Raw genomic sequence first — 16,765 nt, forward strand, 5'->3', positions numbered from 1 at the left:
AAGCTGTAATTGTTGATTTCAAAAATATTTATTGGGCTGGGGAGATAACTCAGTTGGTAGAGTGTTTGCTTTGCAAGCACAAGGCCCTGGTTCAATCCCCAGCACCACAAAAAAAAAAAAAAAAAAAAAAAATTATTGCAGTTTTGTAACACAAAAAAATCAGACCACATTAATTTTTAAAATAATTCTGACAACAGAGAGGGTAGAGGATTAATTCTCTGAAGTTCTTGACTAGTAAAAGGGATTGTAGGGTCTCCTTTTACTGGAGAGATAGAGAATTAACACCTTAACTCAATCCATATTGGAATAAAGTGGACTAGATGGAAATGATTTTGCAAATCTGGCCTTATGTGTCATATAAGTTTGTGCTTATCAAAAACATTTTCAGATTTATTAAATGCTCTGCATGATGCCGTTTTGCCCATCTATTCCATGGGCCACATACCTCCTCATAAAGTTCTCTACACAATGTTGCAGCAAGACCATGGTGCTGGCATTTTAATGTCAAAACAAAATAATGCAGCAGAAACCTATAGAAACCATGTTGCAGTGACAAAATGAAATGTCAGTGGAGGTCTATTGTAACATAATGTCAAAACAAAATGTCAGCCAAAATCCATGGAGACACTATTATGATATCAAAATGAAACAATATCAGTGCCAGCCTGTAGAGACATTACAATATGAGAAAAGACAAAACAAAACGGTATCTGCAGAGACCTGTGACTTCTGAGTCTCAGTGTAGCTTTGTGTCAGATGGCTTGATTGTGGCAATCGTGGATTATACTTCATTATATTTTTCAAGTCTTCCTTTTGTAACTCAAGGCATCCCAAAGTCATTCTTTAGTGTAAGTGCCTGGTGTATAAAATTGCTGATATTTATAGTTAAATCTCTGCTATGACTGTATTTATGTCAGTGTCTTTGTCAGTGTCTTCCATGTTCATTCTGGGCTGCTGATGCTACTGAACACATAATTAATTCCATTTGGTCTTGGCATAACTTCCCTGCTCACTAGTACTTGGACATCAGTCGAAAGTATAAAATACAGGAGAGGCAGTATTACAATCTGCTTATAAAGGATCATACTGAGTTTCAGCAGATGCCTTGCTCCATTCTTTTCTCCTCTGTCCTCAGGTGGAGGCTGGCACTGCCCCAGCCTTAGTGAGACTTCAGGCATCATAGCTGGTTTTGAAATGTGCACCTAAATTCCAGTGACCTTTGGCTTTCCTGTCCATGATTCAGTAGCATCTTGGCTGGGTAGTTATTCTACCTTTTTTCTAGCCTTCTCCTACTAAGAGAAAGATCAAAAATTCTATGTATAAACAGAAAAACAGATCTTTATTAAAATCTTTAATGATGTTAAATTGAGAATTGTTCTTTAAAAAGGAAAATGTCAAAGACTTTGAACAACATTTTAGACATAGAGAAATGTCTAAAATATTACTGCATAAAGAAATTATAAAGGTCAAAGGGATCTTATCTATATTTTAAGTAATTTGTGTATAGAAGTTGGTATCAATTTATTATTGTTTTAGAAATTTGAAAAAAAAAAAAAAATTCCTGACAGAAGGCCCTGGGTTCAATCCCCAGTACTGAGAAAAAAAGAAAAAAAAAAAGAAAAAAAAAATCCCTGAAGTTGGGAGAAGAAAAAGTCAAATTAGAGGGGGAAACAAAAAAATATTCATCAAATCCATGCCTACAAAAGAAACAAAAATTTGTTTTCTTCATTTTAATCAGTTGCAATATAATTCTAAAAATCACATATTAAGCAACAATTCAATGAAATCTCAAGGAACCAGAAACCAAGCAAACCCTCAGTAAGCATTATATTTACAAATTACAGTTTTAAAAGAGGGCAGTAGATGCCTATAAAAGTGCTGCTACTGGAAGTTTGTCGGAAAAATAGTGAGAAAGCAACAGAGGTTTTAGACAACATCCTGTGACTGCAGCTGAGTGAGGTTCAGCTCAGTTCTTCTTTTTCCGACTCAGAGTACTCAATAATGAGAACTAAAGGTCATGAGAATCTCAAAATGTTTTTCTAAAATGAAATAATATGTTATTCTCCTTTTCAAGATTGAAGAGGCATTTATCGCTTTCTAGAAATTTTTCAAACTCCAGGACTGAAGCAAAAAAAGAATTTTTGGTAAATTTTTCAATTATAAACTGGTTTTTGGAAGGTCATTGTTATTCAGGATTTTCTATCAGGTCCAGTTTGCTTATATCAATTCTCAGGTATTCACCATAAAAGCTATGGCATCTGCTGGGAAAATGGCTTCAGTTTTGTGTTTGTTGGGATGGGCTGGAGTCTGGGTTGTAACCTCAAAGCCTGTGTCTGTGGCTGTGAAGGGAATACATTGTGGGAAGAATAGTGAAACATTCTCATCACTATCATCAGTGGGATAATTTAAGACATCGCAATAGGAGCTGGTCATTGTTTGGCAGGAGAATTAAGAATAAAGTCCAGCAACCTTTGAAACAGGATTAAAAATTGGAGTAAACTTACATAGTGAACATTGAAGGACAAACTGTAAGCTTCACCACATGTCAAAGAAGGGAAAACTATTTTGAGTATAGTGCCAGAACATGTGCTTGGGAGAAAACGTTTGAGGAACTTGGCTAAATCTTAAAAAATAATATTTATATTTGGAGCTTTATAAATCACAAATTCAATACTTTAAAAGTTTCATCCTCAAGTTAACTAAGTATATTCTATGAAAGTAATATAGAAGAAATCCCTAAGCCTTTTTGGGTAGTTGGGAACATTACCATGTTATTGTAACTAACAATTATCATCATTTTGGAAATTTGCATCCATATGTTTCATATACTTAAAAATAGTGTAAGTATCAATGTCCTAGATTTGTTCTTGAAAAGATGTTTGATTTATTTGAAAATAATTGAAAATTAAGAATAACACAAACTAGAAAGTACAATGGTAATGTAGGCTGAAAAAAATATTTTGTTCTCTTTTCTTCTTGAAAATCAATCCAAAACAACAAAGAGAACAAGAAAGAGAAATATTCAGTCTATTTTTTACAAAAGTGGGTATATTTCTTTATTCCATATGTGATGACAGAATGATCCCACAATGTCAAGAACCTAGTGTTTGCACCCAAGACCAAACATTGTAGGAAGAAACTGAACAATACCTAAAGAGGAACCTCTTACTTTGACATGAGAATTCCCAACCAAGAAACTTAACACCCAAAAAAACCAAATAACACGATCAATAAATGGGCTAAGGAACTGTGAACTAAGACACTTCACAGAAGAAATATAACAGATCAACAAATATATGAAAAAAATGTTCAACATCTCCAGCAATTAGAGAAATGCAAATCAAAACTACTCTAACACTTCATCTCACTCTAGTCAGAATGGCAATTATCAACAATGCAGACAAAATAAATGTTGGTGAATATGTGCAACCATTATGGAAAGTGATACGGTGATTCCTCAGAAAACTCGGAATGGAACCACCATTTGACCCAGCTATCCCACTCCTCAGTGTACACCCAAAAGACTTAAAATCAGCATACTACAGTGACACAGCCATGTCAATATTCATGGGTTTGGGCAGTAATGGAGATAAGTGTAATGAAGCTAGAAATTCTTTTATTTTAAGCCCCTAAGCATTTAAAAATGCAGACCATATACCTGTATTATTTTGAAAAAATGTAAACCATTTTATAGTTCTCAAAATTATATCAATAATTTCAAACCACTCTGGTCACATGCTTTGTTTTCCTCATATAATAATTTAACTAAGCCTGAAATGAGAGATTGAATTGATAGACATTTCTATTTCACTTATTCTCTCTATCCAGATAAATAACTTGTAAGTTGGGACATGACCAAATTGTGAATAGAAATAAAATACATAAAGTTATCAACTAATAATTATGAAGTTAATCAAGAGCATAAAATAAATAGAAGTAAAAATGATCAAGGAAATTATTCTAATAATCTTCAAAATGCTTAAAAACCAATAATACATTTTTGTCATTTAGGTACATCCATTTTTTTCAAAACTAGTTAATATTTATTATGTTTCATTACTTTTATTTTAGTTTTCAAAGTGTTTTCCTATTATAAAACTTATAGGCAGGATATCTCCTGTTACATTGTTTTTCATTTTGAGTCATTTCAGAAAAACCATATAGAATTTAACCACGATTTAGAATTAAGCCCTGCTTTGCTTTGGAATTTTTTCTTAAAAATAACCCACCCCCCCAAAAAAAAACATAGTTTGCATTGTATAGCATTTTGCAATTATGCTGTCATTAAAGACAGAGAATGCAGAAACAAAGAAAATATTAGCCTTGAATTCTGTGTAATCATTTCATGATTAAAAGATTAAAATAATGGTTCTATAATTAGTTTCTATGCTTGTATGATAAAACCTCTCTAATATGAAAAATAACATGATAATTTTATTTTGTCATCAAAATCCTTCAGGTTTTGTAATTTCATTTCCAGTGCATTTTTAGTTAAAAGTTTTATAATGTATTCCTGATTTTCACTCCTTTTTAAATTCATCATGATTTTTACTTATAATTTTGAATACCATTTGCTTTGTTCAGACACCTAAATGTATATTTTAAGCTTGAAGTAGACTTTTAACTGTGGGTCACAACTGACTAACCTTTGTATCCCCAGTGGTTTTATTGAATGAATAACATAATCTCCAAACTTTCTTCAGTTCTCTAACCTATTGGAATACCTTACATGTCCTTGCCATTTATTAGAGAATTCAGAAAATCACACGTCTATGAAAAGTGTACTTTGGGTGTCAAAGTCAATTTATAACCCCTTCTTCATTGTACAAAGAAAAATGGCATCCATGATTTCTTGTAGGCAACAACATTTTACAGGTATTTTCTAAAATTCATTTATCATAGGTATACTGAGAAAACATTTTCTTTCTCATCATCTACTTGCTTAAAGCTATGCAGGGTTGCCTGCTAGGGAGTCAGGAAGACACCAGAGGCTCAGAACTCTGCTTCTGGCTACTAACCCATGCCTGTTTCCCTCAGAGGGAACTGAAGGAAGTTCAGTCTAGTTCTTTCTACAGTCTCTGGGATTTTAGGCTCTAGCATTCACCCTCATGACTTTCAAAGGTCATTTGTCTAAAATGTTTTAAAGAATATGGTTTCTTCAAGAACACTGGGACAATTAGTTTTTCATTGATAATTTTCTAAAATATTGTCAGTTTGCAAGTCCTGGTTTACAGGAGAATCCCTTGAGCCTGGGAGTGAGTACTAGGTCAACCTGGGAAACATAGAGAGATCCCTTAAAACAGACAAACCAAAACAGAGGAACCTGACTGAGTAATATAATTTTTTGTGCTGTTTTAAACAAATCCTTATTGGAGGTGTGACTGAGTAGATTTAGAAATCCTTGTAGGTAGAAACTAGCTTGAACTATTTCTATGAAACCAACCAGAAAAAAACTTAGGTTTCATAATAGAATGCCTTTCTCCATGTATTTATTGTTGGGCCCTGAAATTATGTATGTCTGTACATGTGTGTGCTCTGTAGCTAGAGGAATTCCCCTTGAAAAGTAAAGCTAAATTTTTCCCACTTCTGCCTGAGACCACTGACAAGCTAATAAGGAAGAGTGATGATAGTAATAAAATGGGGCGAGGGGTACATTCCTGAGATTTCGTTGCTTATAAAATGATAGGCCTGTTTCCAAATGACCACAGAGGGACTTGGAGCAAGATCTAGTCCTGGGGCCTTCTGATGGAGAGGTGACCTCCCTGCGATCCATAAAGCATCCCGAGAGCTGGAGCTATCACATCAGAAGCAAATGTAGGATTAACAGCTTTGGCAACCACCTTTTTAACCCAGAGAACATAGCTGTATGTTTTTAATTTGTTATGATTTATTACACTGAAATTGGTGTGAAATGGACAACAAATCATGGGTGTCAGAATCTGGAAATGAATTTTATCAGCTGAGCAAAGTGAGTGCCTTTGGGATTTGCATAAGTTTCTCATAATTCTTTTCATATTACACATGATGAGTAAAACTGTGAAAATAAACTGAAAATGACATGATATTTCCTAAGTAGCTAATTTCACATCTACACATAGACACATATAAATTTAGCCACTTAGCCTCAGTTTAGGCTTTCTCTATAATTCAAGGTGATTTGTACTTATCTAGAGATACATTTGTCTTAGAACCTTTAAGTCAACATTAAGACAATTTGTTCTATATCATAAATGTCTTAGATTATTTATAGAAATTATAAACATTATAACAAGATATTTACCAATTATAACTTTTGTTTTAATGTTCAAATTTGGAAATGGGAATTTAGACTCACATACCAGTATAAAAGTGCTAAGATGGAAGAAGATCTATCCCAAAATATCAGATGTTATAAATACCCTTCAGCATCACAAAAAAGCTGCCCTTGTTAGAAACTAACTTTGCATGCATAATTAATTTGAGCATCACATTCCTAGTTCACAAACAGAAGAGAAATTGAATTCAGGTGTTTGGTGAACATATGGGGGATTTACTGTGAATTTATGACCTGTGGTTTGAGTGTAAAACCCCAAGATACTTGCTGATAAAATTTAATGAACCTTGTGTAGAGGAGCTATTTTTATTTGTAGTTTGGTAATTGATACATTTCTTCATTTAACCCTCCCATGCTTTCTCCCATTCCTCATAAATCTTCCAGCCTGAGAGAGAGAGAGAGAGAGAGAGAGAGAGAGAGAGAGAGAGAGAGAACCATAGTGGAGACCTGGTCTTCCTGGCCAGCTTGTTCTAACCTTTACCTTACCTAATTTGTAAAGTTCAGAGCTCACCTTTCCACATTGTTTTAGTCTGTTCCTTCCCTTCCCTTTTAATTTAGTAATTTAGGCTTCTTTACTATACAGGTGACAGGAGGTAAACCCATATGCTTTGAGCAGACACCTGGAAGGAAGTGATCCTTTATTCCAAAAGAAGCAAAAGTTTTCAGAAAGGGGTGACATCACTTTACAGTTTCTTAAGGAAGCTAAGATGTGGAGGCACAATACAGCTCATCATTAAAATTTAGGCAATGAATTCATTGCTGTCTCCTCCAGAATAAGCACGCCATCAAAGGACAGGAACCTGCCACACATGACCCTTGCCATCTCTTTCTGCCTTACCATTTATACATAGGGTATAGGAAGAATGCTCCTGATTCAGCTGCCAGGAGGGAAAACAAATGACAGTGTTCCATTTTAACATACGGGGGTGTAATGGGTTTAATGAGAAACCTGTGTTTGCTTACTAATTTACAGCAATTAAGAACTTAGTTCTGACATCTGTAGATAAGAACTATTTATCTGGCGATTACAAGATCAGGAATATTTTATGGAATTGCTAATCAGCGTAGAAAAATATCTAATGGCAAGAAGGTTGTTTACCTCTGCTCTCAGAATGGTGTCAATTCCTGGTAGTTCTGCTTGGATCCCTTTTTAGTTCAGTGACATTTCTCCCCCCGACACTTTAGTCATCCCTGTTCAAGAACTTGTTTGTATCCACTTTATCATGCTGACAATCTGTCTGTTCTGAAAGGCTTACAACTCTGTACATCCGTGCATGACATCACAGTAAGACATTGCTTAATGATGTGAGACGCTGGTGGTCATTGCTGGCTGCCTGTTACTGAGGCTGTTTGACAGGTCTGCCCTACATCTGTTTCTCCCAGTGTTGCTTTTTGCCGACTTCAGTCCCCATGTTGGCTTTCAGTGACACTCATGAAATAGATGAGTTTTAGACTTACTTTTGGAACAAATAAAAGATCTAACAGTTTGATGCAAGAAGAATTAGTGATAAAGCAAGGAAGGAAAATTTGCTCTAAAGTTTCTCCAATGAACGTGTTTCAAAAAATAGTACTCTTATAAACAAGGCTGTTTTCCATTTATTTTTATTTATTTTTTTACATAATGGACTGGGTCTTTAATCCTTCCATTTATGTAACTACAAAGGAAACCAATTAAGAAATACGTTTCCATTAAACAAGTAGACTAAAACACAGGACCCTCATGTGACAGGAAAGTCATTATCTAAGTATGTCATCAAGTCCTGAAAATGTCAAGGTTCAGGAAAACAGAATCCTTGTGGGTAAATGAATCAGATTTTGGGAGCTTTAACCTACAATATTCTTTCTCAGTGTGCCAGGATACAGACCCTAAGGATGTTTCACAAGTCATAGGGCTTTGAAGCACTGGTGTTTGGAGGAGAAGAAATTCCTTAGGTAGTGAGGATAGCAGTTAACATGTCTTTAGCATGATTTGCCCCTCAAATCTATCAATAGAAAAAAGGTTTTTGGATGTGGTATCACATTAATTTTCAGGATCTTACATACAATTTAGAGATTGACTTTTGCATTTTTTAATTGAAAAAAGAATAATGCCCCTTTGGCATCTCCAGTAGTTGAATGCCAAGTGCAGGTGTGAAATTCACTAGCATTTAGAACAAAATTTTGTATGTAGGCCAAAGAGTAAATTGCTAGACCTGGGAAGTATATGGAAAAGCTGAAATGGCCAAAGATATAAGTTAACATGATTAACAAAAATCTGCTGTGTACCTGTTCTTTTGCAAATTGGGGATTTGAAGGACACCTGTTAACTCCTAGACTTTCCAAATTAAGGAAAACAAATTTTAACTTGGACTAGCTCCTTGTTAGTTTATGTGCTTGATGTAGATCCCAACAGGTTTTCAGTCTCCTTCAGAAAGAGAAAGTAGGAGTGGGCCATTGAGTTAAGTTTTACAGAAAAATCATTTCATCAGGTATATATATTCATCACATTGCAGGAAAATACCCATATTTTTACCTGGGCCTCCTGAGGGCTCATTGGTCTCATCAGGGCCAGTGAGTTCAGTTTTTCCTAAAACCTGGTCAACAGTCTGTCCAAGGAGTCAGCCAGGCTGGGTTCTCATGTGGATGCTCCACTAAGGAAGTGCCAGTCTTCTTGCTCTTGTGGATCTTGGCAGGATTCTATTCCTTGCAGTTGTCCTCAGAGCCAACAAGGGGACCAGAGACATTCAGAGTGAATGCCACGTTCTTCAGTGATTGCATAAATGTCATCACATCCAGTTCATAATTATTGCCCCCTGTCATTGTTTAGAGGAAGTGTGGATCCTGTCCACACTGAAAGTGGATCACAGAAAGGTGGAACACCAGGAAACAAAGGCCTGAGCACCACCTTAAAGTCTGCCCATCACAGATATTCGCTGAATCATTTATTCTGCCGCAAGCAAGCAAGGGAGCGATAAACTACATACACGTTAGTGGTTATGATGACGGCACCAACTTGAGAAAACCACTCAGACATGCAAAGTGTCGTATATGCTGTGAGACAGTATTTGGGTCAGAACAATTGCAGAAGAATGGAAAAGAAAGATGAATGTGGGCTGGAGTGATTAAGAAAGGCTGCCAGGAAGTCGAGCTTGATTTCTTTTACTCACTGGTAGAATTTGGAAGAAGTGGGGGATATGAAAGAAAGCAAACTATGAGCAGATTTATCTTTCTCTCTTCTTTGGCAGCTTTTCCTTCTTTTGTACCAGACACTACAATCATCTCCCTCTTCTGAGCGGCATGGAAAACCAGGAAATTCATTTCCTCCCTTCTGTTTACCATCTTACTTTCTTTCATTTTGTTCTTTTTCTCTCCCATGGGAAGGAAAATATACCAAGATGGCACCTCCTTATTTACAAAATGAGTGGTTTATCTCCCTTCCTTTGATTTCTGGGTCTTAAAGCTCTGTCTTCGCTTCCAGATTTCCAGATTTCTTTTGCATAATTAAAAATGCAAATGTTAAAGTATTTTTGATCCATAATGAATTAATCAGTCACATCACAAACTCCTCTCTCTTAGCGTATGCTCCTCTGAAAAATAGGCCAGAACTTGGGCCCACAAGAAAGTGCACCCAGGTTCATTTTAGAAAGATTGAAGGGAGGGGACAACTTAGCAGAGGCAAGACTATGTGGGCAGTGCCCAGTTGTCAGGTTTTTGATACACTTGTTCCTTAGTATCCCCAGGTTCCAGGACCCCCTCAAATACCAAAGTCTGTGGATGCCCAAATTCCTTATATAAAATGGTGTAGTGTTTGCATATAACTTGCACACACTTTCCCATGTACTTTAAATCATCTCTATATTACTTATAATACTTAATATAATGAGAATACTGTGTAAATAGTTGTTACGCTATATTCTTTAGGGAATAATGATACCAAAAAAAAAGCTGTACATGTTCAGCACAGACACAATTCTTTTTCCAAATATTTTTCCTTTCAAGGGTGGTTGAATCCAAGGATGCAGAACCCATGGATATGGAGGGCCAATTGTGTTTGATTCTTGGGACTGTTACTAGGGGACCACAAGCCTTATCTTGATGCAATGGAAGTAAATAGCCTGGAGAAACAACATATGAAACAGACAGCATCTGCAGAATATAAAGCAGAGGTTGCAGACTAGCTTCCAATAGACTGATTTTGTTTGCCTTACCTAGCATTAAAAAACAAAGCAAATTTTAAATTTGGGGAAAACCTGTATTTCTCACTTCTCTTTTTAAAAAATTGGAAATCAACACCAGGCCCACATCCCTCCAGGGGAAGAGTCTTTGGGAACCAAGGACCTCCCTGTCTAAATCAGGCATATCACCCCCATTTGTAATAGAATGTACATGGGTACTTCCAGTGCAGTGGATTCTCCTTCATCCTTCCATGGAGATATTGAAATTTTGGCTAACTTTGAAGCCTCCAGGCATCATTTTTCAAAGCATTGTCTTTACACCTGCAGTGTTTTCTGAATATATGCAGAGCCTTGGGCATATCTAAAGGTGGATCTCAGCAACCTTTTTTTTTTTTTTTTTTTTTAACAAGCTCCCTGAATGATTCTCAGACACATGGGAACCCTGGTTGTGCAGTTTCACTTTTCTTTCACTATACCTGGGGAGGTGTTGAGTTTTCATATGTGAGGAACAAGGTGCAGGACAGGTTCAGTGCTTACCTGCAAATTCATTGCTACATTTAGCATTAATGGGTATTTTTAGCTGCCTTTAGGAAGCATATTGCAGTGTCTAATCTGAAGGTCATGACATACATAAGTCTCATACACTGTGGTCTGCCTCTGAGAGGGCAAGGTATAATCTCTGTGGCAATTATGGATGGAAAAGATCTAAGCTCCATATTGTTCAAGGTCACATTGTGCTGTGCATGCTGGGTTAGGAATCTCTGTAGTGTGGGATTCAAGATACCTTTCCTTAACCCCAAAAAAAAAAAAAAAAAAAAAAAAAAAACAAACACATCATTACTGAACCAAAACTAGTCTTCTTAATTTAGTGCACATGCTCGCTCTCTCCCCTTCTCTCTCTCCCTCCCTGACTCCCTCCCTTACACACTCACACATACATACACACATAGTTCCAGTTCAACTACAAAACCCAATGTGTAAGAGAAGGCTAAGTGTTTTGTATTGGACTAAAACTATCTTTTGTATTTTCTTTGCCCAAAAAACTTCTGTATAGGCCCCCTCATCATCTTTATTCAGATTCTGATCATGCATAGTATCTGGAAATAATGATGTAGTGACTCCTCATTAAGAGTTTTATTGTCTCACTCATCTGTCTGATCAACTCAGGTGGTATTTTTCATTATCTTCCTCATACAAAAAAATTAGCAATTTTAAATGGACATTGAACCTAAATCTAAGTTGATTGGGATGTGTAGGGATCAGTCCCTGTTGCTAATGAATATTTAAAATTTCCTTTGACTTTCTTGGCAGAAAAGCTCACCAGGAGATTTAGAAGGCCAAATTTGAATTATTGGCCCTTTATAGACTGGCCTGAGAAACAGAAATGAACCATTACAAAGGTTTCATCTCTTGAAGCCAGAATTTCACCTTCAGACTGCCAACTGCTGATCCCCAAGGATGCTTGACAGTCTTCCAGTCTTTGGAAATCATCATCAATCATGAACCATTGCAGCCTGTTTTCCAACTTCAACCCTGAAAGTGGCTTTGCTAGTCTGAGGCCAACCAGTCAGCTTTCTCTAGAGCATAGGAAGAAAGAGAGCAAAGGCAAAAGGGGGGATAAGCCTCACTAGCTCTCTGGATTTGGAAATAAGGGCAAAAGTGACTTCCAGAACTTGTCTGTTACTCTGAAAAACATGAGGCCACCATAATTTAAAATTAAGGACACTGGGTCAACTTCCTTTGTTGGGAGATTGAATTTTTACATAATCACAAATAGTAGGAGGTCAGTTTTCCCCAATGGTTTAGACTTCATGAACCTAATAAATTGTAGAATTAAGACTTTGCTGCATGATTACAATAATAGAGAAATATTTCTGGTTAGAATTGTAAAATACTTTGTCAGTTAAGCCTCCTGCCATCTTCCCATTAAGAGCTATGATGTATGCTAGGAACAAAAAAGACACAGCTGGGAAGGTGACAGTGGCATTAATGGATGCTGACTTTCCTCTCTCTTTGTCTTATGAGTGTAGCCATCCTCATGCCCCCACAATCACAATTTCACATAGAGAACAGGGAGCTCTATAGATTGGACATTCTACTGGGTAGCCATTATTGAAAATTTATGTGTTGAACAGTATAAGATAGTGTATGTATTTTTAAAAGGCCAGTGCCTGCCACCTGCCTGCCTCAGAACTGTGGAGGAAAATTTGAAGTTGTATCCAGGAGGGACTGAAGCCTTCCACTGTCAAACCACACATTTTCAGACCTATTAACTTTCAATGTTCTCAGGCTGATCAGCTCAAAATATTTGCTGAGGAGGACAAGCTTGTATTGACTGGGAAAATAATCAAATTGAATGAATTGACAGAATATTCTGGAAGTGCTAATGAAATTGCTGCAATCATGAAGGAGACTGGGACCCCTCCTGATAGATTCAATGATGAAAGACCACCCCATATTCTTGAGTGATGTTAACATTGCAATCCTACATGTGCATATTTTCTCTTTGAGATTGTTAAACTTTCAAAATATGTGAAGTTATATGTAGACAGAAGTCTATCTGAGAATTTTATAAACTCTACCTTGACAGACTTTCTCTTTCCAAGCTACCTCTCACAAATGACATCACCAAGGAGGGTATGCAGCTCACAGAACTTACACATGGAGTAACTAGGGCAGTGTGTTTTCTTTTTTTCATTTTTTAAAAAAATGGTGTCCTGTTTGCACATAATGGTGGGATTTGTTGTTCCATATTGGTACATACACACTTAATAACAATATAATTTGGCCAATATTCTTCCGCAGTATTTCCCCTTTCCCTTCACTCCTCCCTCCCTGATCTTCTGTACTCCAGTGATCTTTCTTCAATTTTCATGAAATTTCCCCTAATTTTCTTTTCTTTTTTCCTCTCTAGCTTTCACATATGAGAGAAAAGATATGACTCTTGATCTTCAAAGTTTGGATTATTTCACCTAACATAATGTTCTCAAGTGCTATCCACTTTCCTGCAAATGACATAATTTCATTTTTCTTTATGGCTGAATAAAACTCCATTGAGTATATATAACCACATTTTCTTTATCCATTCATCCATTTATGGATACCTAAGCTAGTTCCATAGTTTAGTTATTACGAATTGTGCTGCTATAAACATGGGTATGCATGTATCACTGTAGTAACATGACTTTAATTCTTTAAGATAAATAAGGAAGTGTAATGTAGCTGGGTCACACGGTGGTTCCATGCCTAGTTTTTGAGGAATCTCATTCCAACTTCCACAGTCATTGTGTTAATTTACTATCCCATTCATGTTGTATAAGTGTTCCTTTTTCTTTACCTCTCTGGCCTTTTTTTTTTTTTTTTTTTTTTTTGACCCAGGGATTGAACTCAGAGATGCTTAATAATTGAGCTACATCTCCAACCCTTCTTATTTTTTTATTTTGAGACAAGGTCTTGCCAAGTTGCTTAGAGACTCCTAAGTTGCTGAGGCTAGCTTTGAACTTGTGATCCTCCTGCCTCAACCTCGTGCTGTGCTGGGATTACTTACAGGCTTGCACTACCACACCTGGCCTCTGACATGTATCATTTATTTTTGTTGGTATTCTTGATGATGGCCATTTTGTGTGAGATGAAATCTCAGTGTAGTTTAGATTTGCATTTTCCTAATTACTATAGATGTCGAACCTTTTTTTATTTATATATTTGTTGACCTTTTGTATTTCTTCTTTTGAGAAGCATCAGAAGCATAATTCATTTGCCCATTTATTAATTGGATATTTTGGGGGGTTAATTTTTTTTAGTTCTTTATATATTCTAGATATTAATCCTCTCAGAAGTGTAGCTAGTGAAGATTTTCTTTCATTTTATAGGCTTTCTCTTCACATTCTTAATTGTTTTCTCTTCACATTCCTAGTCATTTTTAATTTGATGCCATCCCATTTATTAACTCTTGACATTATTTTCTGAGCTTTAGGAGTCCTATTGAGAAAGTTGTAGACAATATGGTTTCAGTGAAGAGCCCAGATATTTCTAATAGCTTGCAGCTTCCCATTCTGCCAGCAGTGTGGAGGGTATAGATGAGAAATATGACTTGTTTCTTGACCTCGAGGAATGTGAAGTTTTCTTGGGGAGACAGTATAAACCTGGTGTGCTTACATAGCATTCATGACAGGGTGTGACTAGTGTTCAGTGAGTGGAATAGGCAAAAGGTGTTGTGAGATTTAAGATTGACATAATTTTGTTCATTGGATTGTGTTTTTCTTAATACAAAAATGCTGTTTTAAAGACTTGTATAATTTTGCAAAGGGGGGTTCTTTGGAATCTGATACTTGTTTTACTAAGTGCCACATGTGGTACAGTGATGTGGAAACTGCACTAGGAGCCAGAAAAATCTGGATTCTAGTCCCACTTTCCCTACTGGCCAGCTGAGAGACCAAAAGCAAGCCACCTGCCTCCCTCAAATGTCACTTTCCACATTTGCGTGAGGTGTGTGTGTGTGTGTGTTTGTGTGTGTGTGTGTGTGTGTTTGTGTATGTAATACTACATACCACATTACTCTTGTAAGCTAAACTCTTTGTAGGTATAAAACGAAATTCAGTGCTATACTAAACGAAAGCATCATTATTAACTAAATGGTTAAATGAACTACCACTTGAACTCATCTTTTGAATGTTTTTCATTTATGCTGCAAGAGTTATGTTTTGTTCATAGACATGATGACTCATAAATAGGAACTTTATATAATGGCCTTATGAAAATAAGAGTACTGCACATTTGTGAGGAAACATTTTATGGTGTCATCTCACTTAATTATCGCAACTATGATATCTAGAACAAAATTATCTCCATTTCACATATAAAGAAACTGTAGTTCAGAAGGGTTGAGTTCAGAGTCTAAGACAGTAGAGGAGCCAGGACAGGACCCTGGTATCTCTGCCACATACTTTCCAAAACCACTTCACTGCCAGCACTTTACCAGATTACAAAAAGGAGATGAGGCTTTTAAAGATTGGTGTGGTGGGGAAAGGAATATCTAAAAATACCACTTATCCTCTTTGATATCTGTCTGGAATAACTACAATAAACACAAATTGTTAAGAACAAGATGAAAACATATTTTAAATGCCCAGATACTGTTTTAAAAACCCATTTCCTCTTAAATAACATCCTTTCATAGCAAGTTGCCATTTTCCCTAGCAACTGCAATTCACAGATATTTCTGAAGGGTGTTCATTGTTGTCCCTTCTCTCTTTCAGCAACCGATCAACTCCTAGCAACCACGATCGGATACAGCGTCTGCGGCAAGAGTTTCAGCAGGCAAAGCAGGACGAAGATGTGGAAGATCGGCGACGCACCTATAGCTTTGAACAACCATGGGTTAGTATGTGGTTCTTTAGTGCAATGAAAGTCCTACAGCTTCCCTGCAGGAAAGGCCCCAAAGTTATGACCTCAGTCCTTTAAGAAATAAGAAGAGATGAAGCCAAATTTCTTTGACCTTTAACATATTGACCTTTCCCTCATTTCCATCTGGGTTTCATCATTGTTAATTTCATTTTATATCTTGTTCCACCATCTGTCCATTGCATAATAGGCTTAATTAGCCTTATGACAAGACATAGCAAAAATATTCGTGCTTTCAACTATATATTTTTATTAAGTTAGTAAATATTTTTCTATAGAAACATCAGAATCAGAGACAAACTAAGTTGAACACATCACTATTTGTGTCTGTGAGGCATAAAGTACAATGTTTAATAATTCTTGATTCTTTTTTTTATTGGGGGGGGGTACCAGAGACTGAACTCAGAGGCACTCAATCACTAAGCCACATCCCCAGCCCTATTTTGTATTTTATTTAGAGACAGGTTCTCACTGAGTTGCTTACACAGCACCTCACTTTTCCTGAGGCTGGCTTTGAACTTGAGATCCTCCTGCCTCAGCCTCCCAAGACCCTGGGATTACTGGTGTGTTCCACAACACCCGATTAATTCTTGATTCTTGAGTTCTCCCTTATCCCTCTTGGGTATTGTCAAATCACAGATTTATCCATTTATATTTCTATTCTAGTCTACCCTCTGCACAGTCTTCAGAGTAATCTTTCTAGAACAAAACTTCAAATGGTTTTCTTGATGCCATACCTGTGTCCTTTTCTTATATTTTTCTCTAGAAATGATGGCACCTCTGGGAATAACAGACTTGGGTTTCAGATGATGGGGATTTTAAAGAATCTCTTTGGGCAACTCCAGAGTGAGTCAGTTAGAGACAAATAAGCTGCCTAAGGTAGAAAAATCTAGTTCTG

At 36.5% G+C, this 16,765-nt stretch overlaps 1 protein-coding gene across 21 annotated transcripts in view; it reads left to right on the top strand.

Annotated features, from left to right (window-relative positions):
• Positions 1–16,765, top strand: part of PARD3 (par-3 family cell polarity regulator) — a 685,332-nt gene that overhangs the window by 650,954 nt on the left and 17,613 nt on the right. For all 21 annotated transcript variants that reach the window (XM_079107658.1, XM_079107657.1, XM_079107667.1 and 18 more), the window contains one exon: positions 15,723–15,843. In XM_079107658.1, coding sequence (XP_078963784.1) covers positions 15,723–15,843 — 121 coding nt within the window. The remainder of the gene's footprint in view (positions 1–15,722; positions 15,844–16,765) is intronic.

The sequence above is a fragment of the Sciurus vulgaris genome (genome assembly GCF_902686455.1).
Source record: "Sciurus vulgaris genome assembly, chromosome: 12".
In the NCBI taxonomy this organism is placed as follows: domain Eukaryota; kingdom Metazoa; phylum Chordata; class Mammalia; order Rodentia; family Sciuridae; genus Sciurus; species Sciurus vulgaris.